The sequence below is a fragment of the Elaeis guineensis genome, chromosome 2 (assembly GCF_000442705.2).
Source record: "Elaeis guineensis isolate ETL-2024a chromosome 2, EG11, whole genome shotgun sequence".
In the NCBI taxonomy this organism is placed as follows: Eukaryota; Viridiplantae; Streptophyta; class Magnoliopsida; order Arecales; family Arecaceae; genus Elaeis; species Elaeis guineensis.
Genome location: NC_025994.2, coordinates 5,603,544 through 5,616,897, shown reverse-complemented (window position 1 = coordinate 5,616,897; position 13,354 = coordinate 5,603,544). Strand labels below are relative to the sequence as shown.

The following is a 13,354-nucleotide window of genomic DNA, read 5'->3' as shown; positions in this document are numbered from 1 at the left end:
TCATAATTTTATTCTTACAAAGATACCTCACATGGAAAGTATTTTTTTTCTCCTTATAAGCATGAATCTCCTTGACTCACAACCGATGTGGGACTATTGGTACTCTTCATATTATTAGAACTACAATAAAGCCTCCCAATCAAGGGGGACTCCGATGTATACAGTCTCAGGAGCCTCACAGTCAGCTGAGGCAGATCTCAACCCCAGAGAACCGAGGCGGACTTCGACCCTTACGTGACGCACCACTGTGTTGCAGCCAATCTCCGATTGCACCTGACTCTGATGAAGAACATTGTGCAAAAAAGTTCATTGGCCAGAATTGTATCTGGCAGAAATTCTCCGATGCTTAAGTCAATGGAGAATAGTGAACAACAGATATTTTAGAATAGAATCCGGTAGGATTTAGCTCAGAAATGTCTTACCAATGCTATTCTCTTATCTCCTCTTTATAGACAATTTGGGTATAATTGTTGAACACGTGGGATCCCGTTTATTATGGTACAAAAGGATAGGTAACCCCTATTATCGGACTATGATCATGGAGATAGTGGGCGGTTTATGCCCACTAATAGTCGTGATGTGGAGTAGTTTTCTACGATTGTAGTATCATAACTGTAAATTCTGATATACCAACTGTGTCGGTAATTTTGACATACCGATTGTATGTCAGTGCTTTTGATATACTAACTGACTATCAGTCGGTGACTTTGATATACCGACTGGCCATCGGTCATATAGTTGATCAAGTCCTTATGGTTGGTTTGTAGCCATCAGAGAAGTTAATTGGAAGTTACCGACAGTCAATCGACTTATCATTTGATAGTCGACTGTCCGTATCCATGGCACTGATAGAATATCGGATGATGAGTTTTGTAGGTGTTGTAGTCGAACTCGATCTCCTTTGGCGGTCCAATCTTGACAGTCCGCCGTTCGTTGCCAACATATAGTTGGAAGGCCGACAGTAAATCGGAGGGAGTACGTCAGATTATCTTAATAATAATAAAAATTTGGATGGGCATCAACAGTAGTGACACTTCTTATTTTTATTAAAAAATAAAATTTGGTATTAAAATTGTGAACATTAGCTAATTAATATAAATCACATCACTGCACTTCACATAGCTGAATGACCCCACTTAACGTGGAATTGAATCTTCACACTTTCCAAGTCTAGAACTAAGGTTCGTTCAAATGATTACAGCCTCTAAACTGACTTAAATATAGCAATTCACAAGCTTGGAACCCAAACGGTACGCTGGATGCAAATTTTTTCTTTCTCCAAATGTACTTGAAATATAATATAATAATTAATAGATTATAATAAATAGGAGGCTTTCAAAATTAATTTTTTTAAATATATATTAAGAAATAAATTTTTATGGCCAAGTAGAAACTCCAGCTACAGGCAGACTTCATCCGGACTCCTACGGGAGCCGGACTCCGTCTTCTACTCCGACTGCAGGCAGACTTCATCCGGACTCCTACGGGAGCCGGACTCCATCTTTTATTTCGACTGCAGGAAGACCTCGTCCGAGCTCCTACAAGTGCCGGACTTCGCTTCCGACTCCAGCTACAGACTCCAACCGAACTTCGACCGACAAGTCTGAACCCCCCTGGCAGGCCACAGTAACGGACAGCACTGCTCCACTTCCTGCGGCAGACCCTACGCGACTCCATTACTCCCTGGCATGCCACAGTAACGGACAGCACTGCTCCACTTCCTGCGGCGGACCCTACGCGGCTCCATTACTCCCTGGCAGGCCACAGTAACGGACAGCACTGCTCCACTCCCTGCGGCGGATCCTGTGCGGTCCCACCACTCCCTGACGAGTCGCGACAACGGACGCCGCTCCACTCCCCGCAACTGATTCCGCGTGGCGAGCCATGGTGATAGCCACGACTCCACCCGATTACTCTTCATGATAAATTTCTCCTGACCCCGTACGACCCACGACGAGGCGATCATAAACTATCGCTATCAATCCACTGCTCCCCCCGTCTATAAAAGAAGACCCCAGATACATTATTCTCTAAGCTCTCATTTTTTACCTAGAAACTCTACTAAAATTTTCATTCGAGTATTCCATTCTTGTTGAGGCAGAGAACTGACTTGAGCGTCGGAGGGTCTTGCCGGAGCAACCCCACCTCTGGTTTAGACTTCTTTTGCAGGTCCCGGCGGCGACCGCGATCCTCACGACTCCAGCTTCTCCGACGCAGGCAGATTTTTGCACCAACAATCCATATTAAGCAGATTTTATAAAAGTACAAGTATAATTACTTAAGGATTTTAAGAATGAGTATCAAGAGACATATAGTTTTAGATCGTTCATATATGTACGATTTGAATTTTATGATCACCATCATATAAATGATTAAAATAGTAACAAAGATCATTTATCTAAAAAAATTACTTTATAATCGGATGCCGTTTGGCCTTTTGATCACTCATTTTTTATTTAACGGTCCAAATCATTCCATGCTAAATTGATCATGATAATGATGTTCGATTGAGATAAAATTTTGATAGTATTCTACAAATATCATCAAAATTATTGTTATAAATTTTTGAATCTATTAATGATCTCTATCTATCAGATCATCATATAGTCATTTGCGATCATCGAAATCGAATTTTATTGATCGATATAGCTAGGACCATCAGATCGAGGTGATCTTTTGTGACAATACTCTAATAATAATTATTTAGATAATAAATGATGAAGATAAATTTTAAATTTTAAAATTATATCATATTCAAAAAAATAAAAAAAAATTATAGATTTTTAGCGACGCAATACTATCACTAATATACTTCCTACCGTCGTTAATAAGTTTAATAAATAAAAAAAATTTATTAGAGACAGTGATAACTATTGCTAATACTATTTTCACGATCATTAATAAGTTTGATAAATTAAAAAAAAATTATGATGGCTAAATTCATCGCTAATAGTGTCATCGCTAATGATTATTAGTAACGGCAATCATCGTTGTATATAATCTTTCCACCATCACTAATAAATTTAATAAATAATTTAATAAATTATTATCGATGAAAGTGTTGCCGTCGTTAATACCTTCTATTAGCCACGGCGAAAATACCATCGCTTATACCTTAGTTTCTTTTAGTGTGTTGCTCTTTTTGATACTATTAGAACTGTCTTAGCTGTAGTTGCTCATCATAAATGAAAAGTTTTTCAGTTGGATGTTAAGTTTGCCTTTCTGAATAGTTTTTTGGATGAAGAGGTTTATGTACAGCAACCACAAGGTTGTGAAATTGTAGGTGTAGAAAATAAGGTTTATCGCCTAAGGAATGCTCTTCACAGCTTCAAACAAACACCGAGGGCTTGGTATGGGAGAATTAATAGGCACTTTACTTAAAATGGCTTTCAAAGGAGTGAAAGTGAGCCGACCTTGTAAGTCAAAACAAGAGGTACATCTAAGCCGCCTATTCTCTGCTTTAATGTTGATGACTTGATATACACTAGTAATAGTACTGATTTGATTGAGGAGCTAAAAAATATCATGATAAATGAGTTTGAAATGACAAACCTTGGTTTGATGAATTATTTTCTTGGGTTGGAAATAAAGCAAGGTGATAATGGTATTTTTTTGTCACGAAAAATATGTTGGAGATCTACTTTTAAAATTTAACATGAAGGACTACAACCCAATGAAGACTCCCATGAATACAAATTAGAAATTCAGCATCAATGATGGAGAAGAAAATGTTGATGGTCATATGTATCCAAGTTTGGTCGAAAGTTTGTTATATGTTACAAACACTCGACCCAACATCCTTCAAGCACCAAGTCTGCTATCAAGATTCATGCAAAGTGCAGCAAAATCCACCTTGCAGCTGCCAAACGAGTGCTAGGATACTTAAAGGGCACAAATACCTATGGTATCATGTATACCACCACTAACAATTTTCAGCTCTTTAGCTTTTCTGACATTGACTGGGCAGGTTCTACTGATGATCGAAGAAGCACATCTGGATACGTGTTCAACCTCGGATCGGGAGCTATCTCATGAAGTTCAAAAAAGCAACAAACCGTTGCTTTGTCTTCTTCAGAAGCAGAGTACATAGCCGCTACCACAGCAGCTTATGAATCTGTTTGGACAAAACAAATTTTGAAGGACATGAAGCAAACTCATGGTGGAGCAACAACTATCTATTGTGATAATCAATCCACGATCATAATGACGAAGAATCCGATACATCACAACTGTACAAGGCATATGGAGACTCGATATCACTTCATTCGAGATCTAGTGGCAAAGGGGAGCATCAGGATAGACTACTACAATACTAGTGAGCAATTGGCTGATATTTTTACGAAGGCTCTATTCATGAAAAAATTTGTTTACTGTAGAGAGTTATTGGGTATTGTAAATGTCTGCATTAAGGGGGTGTGTTGAAGATAATGCAGATCATGGGAATGTGGTCGTGGTCACTTTCCTCCTATTCTCAAGGAGGTGGGGCGTTGATCATGGGTTATGGACTTCATGAATAAGTCCTAGTTTATAGTGGGTAGTGGGTGTTAATTGCTGTAGTGGGTGTTTGTGGTTCCTTGTATGTAGGGAGTTGGTTGTGTCTGGTGTGTATTTGTACTTTGAGTCTACTGAGAATGAAGTTAAGTTTTTTGATAGAGTTTCTACAAAAAATCTCTGGACCCATTTTTCCTCTTGTTAATCCAACATTTTCTTTCTCCTATCCCTCTTCTCCAAACTAATCATTGTAGAAGAGAAGTCTTTAACCACCTCATCGTGTCCCCATTAAAGTAACAATGACTCCTACTAGGAGTAAAGCCGATGAGGTCTAGCTGACATCTAGTAGTCCCCTTCTAACATCCTCAAAAATCTTTTTTTGAAGGAGTTGGTGATCTCCCATAAGGAGTCGATTGAGGATTTATGTTCTTCAACTATATGGAGGGACTTTGCTCTCGATATTGATGATTTGCTTCTTGACCTTTAACAGTTCTCTTCTAATCTTAGAAGCCTAGATCTCAGCCACCTCGGCCTTATCCTCAACATTTCAGCAATCTCCCACAAAGAATCATTGACCACAGCATCCAATTCATCTGCTAGCCTATCTCGAAGAGATCCTAGCTTGGATTTTACTTCAGCTACCTTCTCTACTGCCCGTCCAAGAACCAACTAGAGCATCTAAATCTATTGATAAAGACCTACTCCCCACAAAAGATCTATAACAACATTATGCCATAGTAGAGAGGGGAGGAAGGACTGAACCCTATAGAAAGATAAAAATAGACAAGTCACCAAATAACTTGGTAGGTTAGTTTCGAGGGAAGCCATTTCCCTTCTCATAGACAATGGAACAACATAGATTGATCTATGCAAGCGAATTGGTGGACATGTATCATGCCCTCCTTACTTTTGACAAGCAACAACTAAAAAACAAAGGATGGAATTCAACAATCTAGAAGAAGAAGTCACGGTCTGTGAACCCATGTCTTTCTTGCAGCAATAAAAATAATGGTATTTACTTTGTAACACCCTTTGCAAATAAAAGAGAGAACTTTAGTGTATAAAAGAAAGAAATAGCAAAAAAAACAAAAGAAGGATAGAGCACTTATCTAGGAAGGAACCTCAGTGTAAGGGATAGAAAGAGCTTCTTGTCCATCTGGAGCACCGATCTAAGACCAACGAAGGAAATGAAACCCTAGATGGTGGCTAGGGTTGCAATCTGGAAGAGAAGAGAGGAAGTTAGACAAGACAGGATCAGGGGACTCCAGAGAGTTCGGCTGACATAACCCAAATATCTAGAATCCACAAGTATATGGGTAACAGGTAAAACCCAAATCCAAAATTTGAACCTGTTAAGAAGCAAGCATTTACAGTCCAAGCCCAAGACAGTAGAAACCCATCCAGACCCATTCACTGTAATCTCAGTTCAGTAGCTGAAGTATAAATAGCATGTAACAGAGAGTTAAAGAGGTAAGCAATGAATGAATATTTTTTCTCCTAAATTTTCTTCCTTTTCATCTCTGATCAACTTTTGGATCCCTCCTCCTCCTCTCCGAATTCTCCTCCTTCTCTACCTATTTCCCTCTTAGATCTACTTGAAATCCCTCTTCAACCCTTACTCTTCACTATCTATACTTGGATCTACATAGATCTGAGAATATTCAGCCACGAAGACTTACCTCAGAGCACTGGGACATTATAACTTGGTATCAAAGCAGTGAAATTCTTGGATCTGAGGGCATGGATACCACTTTCACTTGGATCTATCCAGCTCAGTAGATCAGCATCAGGTATTCAATAGATCTCTGAATTTTATATCAAGTAAACAGTAGTAGCATAGATCTAAACAATAGTAGCTTAGATCTGAACAGAAATAGCACTATTTAGTCTGTACCAAGATTCGAGAGTGATTACTATTCCAAAACTTAGGAACAACGACCAATCCTCAAGATCATCATCGGCCATCTTGGCTGTAAATTTTCTGTAGCTAGGAAAGTAAGGTGGTAGTATAAAATATGCTCAAAATAGCTCAAAGAAATTCAAAATAGGGGTGAAAAAAATAGAAATAAAAATAAATATCAAAACCAATTCTTCTGAGGAGAAGAAAAAATGGCTGAGAGAATCAGATTAAGAGAAATCAATGAGAACCTTAGAATTTTAGAAGAAAAAATGTAGATATTTACCACTGAATGTCATAAATAGAAGGAAGAATTCATCAAGTTACTGGAGAATATAACACCAAAATGAAAGTTCTGGCGAAGCAGTTAGATGCGATACAGCTAGAAGAAAAGCAGAGATATAAATCACTGCAGATTGAAGCAACAAAGAGGTACAAAATCATGATGCAGGAATAAAATCGCAGGCATGAGCAGTTGCTAAAGCTTATGACACCCCAGCCATCAGTATCCCAGTCTGTTACTCTAATCTCCACATACAACAACCCAATAATTATAAAAAATAAAAACACAAATGTATAAGATCAACTTGACGTAAGTTCATCAGCATTAGCAACTAAAGATAAGGGCAAGGGAATATTACCCACTCCATACAAGTCAATGGATAGAATGGAGGATATTTCAAATAGAACAAACTTTCATATACCTTATCCAAAGTTGGATTTTTCAACTTTTAGTGGAGAAGAATCCAAAGAATGGGGCACCAAATGTGAGCAATGCTTCAAAATATACCAAATTCCTGTTACTCACTAGGTGAAAATAGCCATCATGCATTTCATAGGAAAGGCACACAGATGGAAAGAAGGATACCTGATAGATAAACCAAATTTGAATTGGGAAGAACTAATAGAAGCAATAAACAGAAGGTTTGATAATAGCAGTATGAAGCAGTTAATTAGAGAATTTAATAAATTGGTGCAAACAAAAATTATGAAGAAATATCAGGAAAGTTTGAAAATCTGAGAGCTAGAATGCTATATTACAATCCAGCGCTCATCGAAAGATATTTTATAAAAAGCTACATCAGTGGATTAAAAGAAGAGTTGGTACCATTTATTGATTTATCTCATTCTACTACATTGAAAAAAGTATATGAACATGCCAAATTACATGAACAAGCACTGATAGTAATGTGGAGGAAGAGTAAAAGGGCTAATAGAACAACTCCCTCATAGATATCATGCTCCAAAATTTGCTGCACAAGGAAAAATACATAAGCCCCAAAGTACCAAATTTGCAAACATACCTCAAGAAGCTTTTGAGAAATTGAAGGAGGTAATGACAACTGCCCCAGTCCTGGCAATGCCCAATTATATCTTATCATTCACACTAGAAGTAGATGCTAGTAGGTATGAAATTGAAGCAATGCTTACCCAACAAGAAAGACCCATAGTTTATCTTAGCAAAGGATTGAGTGAAAGGCACAGGGGACTATCGACATATAAAAAAGAATTCTTAGCAATACTATTAGCAATATCTAAGTGAAAACATTATATCAGTCCTAGACCCTTCATCATCAAGACTGACCACCAGAGCCTAAAGTACCTATTAAAGTAGAAGATCACTATAGCCATCTAGCAGAAGGGAATGATGAAACTCATGGGATTGGACTATATATACTATATAATATAAAAAAGAGAAAAAAAAAATTGCAGCTGATGCTCTATTAAGATGGAGACCAGTGGAAGAAAGTATATAAGCTATAACTGCAGTAGTACCCATATGAAACAGTGAAATTGCAGATAGCTATGAAGGGGATCAGCAAACCCAACAGATCATTGCAGAGATACTTATCCAACCTGAATCCCAATCTGATTATTCTTATAATCAAAGAGTGCTCAAATTCAATAGTAGAATTTATGTGGGAAGCGCAGAAGGATTAAAACAAAAACTTTTAGAAGTTATACTTGCATCCTCCTTAAGGGATCATTCTGGAATGAGCCACACTTACAGAAGGATTAAGCAATTGTTCTGTTGGTCTGGATTGAAAAGAGGAGTGGAGAAGAAGGTAAAGAAATATGAAGTGTGTATCAAGAATAAAATTGATGAAACTCCATATGTAGGCCTACTACAATCTCTACAAATCCCAACCCAGGCTTGGCAAAAAATCAGCATGGACTTCATAGAGGTACTACCTAAATCAAAAGAAAAAGATACAATATTGATGGTAGTAAACAGACTTACTAAATATGTACATTTCATTTTCTTAACACATCCCTACTCAGTACAGGAGGTAGCAAGAGCCTTCCTAGATACTGTGTATAAACTGCATGAGATGTCTCAGGGCATTATATCTAACAGGGATAAGGTATTTACCAGTCAAGTGTGGTAAGATCTGTTCAAACTAATAGAGATCAAATTATAGTTAAGCACAACTTACCACCCACAGACTTATGGGCACACTAAAAGGGTAAACCATTGTTTGAAGACTTACCTGTGTTGCTTCTATTTTTAGAGTCTACATAAATAGCACAAGTGGGTATCCCTGGCTGAATGATGGTACAATACTAACCACCACTCCATCCTAAGGATGACATCCTATTAGGCCTTGTATGGTCACCCACCCCTATGTATCCAATAATTAATATGGGAATGGACATATACATTACCGTAGAAGATAGGAACAAGGAAAGAAATCAAATGATACACATGCTAAGAGACAAATTCAGAGAAGCTCAAGACCGCATAAAACAAAATGCAGACAAGAGAAGCATGGATAAAGAGTATAAAGAAGGAGATATGGTATACCTCAAGCTTCAACCATATAGGCAAAGCACAGTAGCCATCTGCAAGAACCTCAAACTTACCTCACAATACTACGGTCCCTTCAAAATATCAGAAAGGATCGGACCTATGGCTCATAGGTTACAACTTTTTGAAGGATCCTAAATACACCCCATTTTTCATATTTTTCTACTTAAGAGAGGGATTCAGAACCCATAGCAAGCCTCACAAACAGTTCTCCTCATTAGAGAAGACGAACAGGTATTAGCATAACTAGAAAGGATTTTGGACCGTAGAATGATCCGTCAAGAGAACAGAGCTATTACCCAAGTGTTGATCAAATGGAGTAACCTCAGCGAGGAAGAAGCTACCTGGGAGGACTACTGGGTCCTCAAGAGCCTCTACCCTTAATTTGATCCTTGAGGATGAGGATCCTTTGAAGTAGGAGGGGATGCAACACCCTCTGCAAATAAAAGAGAGAACTTTAGTGTATAAAAGAAAGAAATAGCAAAAAAAAAAAAAAAAGAAGGATAGAGCACTTATCTATGAAGGAACCTCAGTGTAAGGGATTGGAAGAGCTTCTTATCCATCTGGAGTACCGATCTGAAACCAACGAAGGAAATGAAACCCTAGATGGCGGCTAAGATTTGCAATCGAGAAGAGAAAAAGAGAGAATGTTGGACAAGACAGGATTAGGGGATTCCAGAGAGTTCAACCGATATAACCCAAATATCTGGGATCCATTAGAATGTGGGTAACAAGTAAAACCCAAATCCAAAATCCGAACCCATTAAGAAGCAAATATTTACAGCCCAGGCCCAAGACGATAGAAGCCCATCCAGATCCATTCACTGTAATCTCAGTTTAACAACTAAAGTGTAAATAGTATGTAACAGAAAATTAAAGAGGCAAGCAATGAATGAATATTTTCTTCTAAATTTTTCTTTTCATCATCTCTAATCTGCTTCTGGACCCCTCCTTCTCCTCTCTGAATTCTCCTCCTTCTCTCCCTATTTTCCTCTTAGATTTACTTGAAATCCCTCTTCAACCTTTCCTTTTCACTCTCTGTACCTAGATTTACACAGATTTGGAAACATTCGGCCAGGAAGACTTATCTCAGAGCACTTGGACATTACATACTTTCTTCGATTGAATGAAGACAACACTTCTAGGTCAGAAGTAAGGGGGTCAGTATTGTAGCAATTAATAATCAGTTTGATGTAGCATATAAGTATTTGTCCAGCACATGGCCCATGTTGTCTAGCACATCGCAATCTCCTCAGTTGGCTATGGAGAACAGACCCAACAAAGCAAAATCATTCAACCCCTAAGGTTGATCTCCTCCAAGCTCAGCTCCACCACCTAGATGACAAAGCAAAGCTTCCCCGTAGAAGGAGCAGCTTAACTTCCAGTACCTCAAAGATGTGCCTAGTCCCACTGTATGCCAAGTTGTTGCGACATATCCCTAGGGTTATTGCGCCATGTCAGTAGTCTATTATATATAGAATAATTTCGAGTTTGTTAGAATGCAATTCTAGAAGATTCAGATTCCAGCTATAAATACGTCTACTTAAGAAAAGGTAATGAATCAAAAATCAACTTGGCTGAGGGAGATTCTGCCTCTCAATTATTAATTTTTTTTTTTCTTCTTCATTTTCAATCTATAAATCTTTGCGAACTTAAAGATTGGATCGCTTGACTATAGCCAATCTAGAGAGCCTTCACCCTTTGTCTGTTAACTTGCAAGTCCATGGAGGCGATCCACATCAACATTCTTGCGGCAACATTATATGACATCAAGAGTATCTCGAGCTTTTGTTTCTTTTACAAAAATATGTGGAATATTCACTTTTTACTCATGTTTGAGATTAAAAACTTGCTTTGATGCTTTTTCAGCTCATTTTGAGTTGGAAATGTAAGCATGACCTGAGATGGCATTTCACACAAGTATATTATATATGTGACCCTGTATTCTTTTTAATTATTCTTCAGTCTATTAAATATAGTATGAAATATACTAGTTATGATAATTTTTTTAGTAATTTGAGACCTTTTCAATATCTTGGAGCGTGCTATTATTATTGAGATCAGCATTCCTCAAGACTCTTTCAATAGTTTTACAACTGATCAATTCTTTGTAAGCAGAAACATATATTTAATTAATCTACAGTCTAAGGAGATCTCAATTATCCCTATATAGCCTACTCCTTGGGAAGCTTTTCCTGTTTTGGCAGAGTGCTACAACATTTTCCTTGATAAACTAATCGGGTGGTTAATCCAACCTTCCAATTGAAAACAAAAAAAAAAAATAGCAGAGAGAGAAGAATTCTCGGATAAAAGCAGATATCCTAAGGTCTCTCAATTGAAGATAAACTCTTGCTCTCCTTGACTTTGTCTTTAGGTTGGCAACTGTCCGCTTCGCTGTGGAATATGTTAGAAAACCTTCCACGTGGCCTTGATGAAGCAAGGCCACCCTTATCCTACGGCAGAAGTGTTGTCATCATCATCCTAATAACTGGGGCATGTGACCTTTTCGGAGATCGACTTAGCCATGCGTATTGAATTTGGAAGGTGACGCATGGAAGATTTTCCAACAATAACGATATTTTTGAATCTCCAATTCTGGACCCGTTGTTGGGTGCCGAAGACTCCAACAGAATCACGAGAAAAGCGGGAGGGAATACGAGACTAATCCCAAGAAGACTTTTCCACACTTGATCTACTTTTTTGCCCGAAAGTCCTTGCAAAGCCATTATGAAAAAGGATAACCATACGGCAAGGGGGTAGAAGACTCGTTCATTCATGAATGCAGCATTGCTAAATTCTGTTTTATCTGCGGACAAGCCAGCGAGGTTAATAATTTCTTGCGCTCGAAGGCCGCCATAATTTACTCGATCAGTTTTCTTAGCAGGCCGACCTTGGACCATCATCCAAGGACACCATCGTCAGATTGAGCGTATGGGACACATCCATGGAAGAAAATTGGCACCAGCAACCTAGACATTGATCAGCACAAGGATGCTGACTCCTCACGCAAGAGAAGTACAGCTCATGATGATAGGTGTAGATATGAGAACGTCCGTGTTAGCACTCATAAACTCCAACTTGAATAGAGACATAAAGCCACAATTAGGTCGAGCTCTTTTTCAGTGAGAAATGCATGTGAACAAGGCCCAAGATGGTCCCCGGCGGTGGTCGCCAGCTCGACCGCGGCCAGTCCTGGCCCATCAACGTCAACCCCGGCACTACCGGTGGCCGCGTCAGGGCTCGCACCGGCTGTTCGTTCGACGGCAACGGCAACGGGCACTGCCAGACCGGTGACTGCGGTGGTAAACTTGCCTGCACGGCCTACGGCAGCCCGCCCAACACCCTCGCCGAGTTCGCCCTCAACCAGTTCCAGAACCTCGACTTCATCGACATCTCCCTCGTCGACGGCTTCAACGTGCCGATGGACTTCAGCCCGACCTCGGGCTGCAGCAGGGGGATCCGGTGCACGGCCGACATCGTCGGGCAGTGCCCCAACGAGCTCAAAGCTCCCGGCGGTTGCAACAACCCGTGCACCGTCTTCAAGACTAATGAGTATTGCTGCAACTCCGGGAGCTGCGGACCGACCAACTATTCCAGGTTCTTTAAGGAGAGATGCCCGGATGCGTACAGTTACCCCAAGGACGACCAGACCAGCACCTTCACTTGCCCCGGGGGGACCAACTACAAGGTTACCTTCTGCCCTTGAGGTCCTGCGTTCGCCCATGCAAGCGAGGTTTCAAGCATATTAGACTCCTTGGAGCTGGTAAACTACTAAATAAAGTGGACGTAAACAGGCTCACGAGCTGCTCTGTAGGCCTCTGAGATTTGAAATAATTGAATAATAAAAGAATGCAGCACTTAAGGTGCCGCCGTACTCTTAAACAGCACGTGACGGCTGTCGCACCCTGTTGCATGCATGTTTCACACAAGGTCAAGCGTTTTCGCGCACACATATTTACAGTAGTTGCTGCGCGCAGTTTTATTATATATATTGATAAAAAAAAAAAAAAAACAGATTTATTATATCTACATATATTTATATTTATGTGCCGATAATTATTTATTATTGTGTACACATGAATTAAAAAAATTCATATTTATTAATTAATAAAAGGTGTATGATTGATACTTTATTAATATAGAATGGTGCATAATAT

General features: G+C 39.2%; 2 protein-coding genes across 2 annotated transcripts in view; both read left to right on the top strand.

The window, feature by feature from the left end:
• The window catches only part of LOC140855550 (uncharacterized), a 100,080-nt gene that overhangs the window by 10,749 nt on the left and 75,977 nt on the right, over positions 1-13,354 (top strand). The gene's annotated exons all lie outside the window — the stretch shown is intronic.
• Positions 12,334-13,084, top strand: LOC140855551 (thaumatin-like protein). Its single transcript, XM_073251508.1, has one exon. The coding sequence runs from the start codon at positions 12,349-12,351 to the stop codon at positions 12,901-12,903; it is 555 nt and encodes a 184-aa protein (XP_073107609.1). The 5' UTR covers positions 12,334-12,348; the 3' UTR covers positions 12,904-13,084.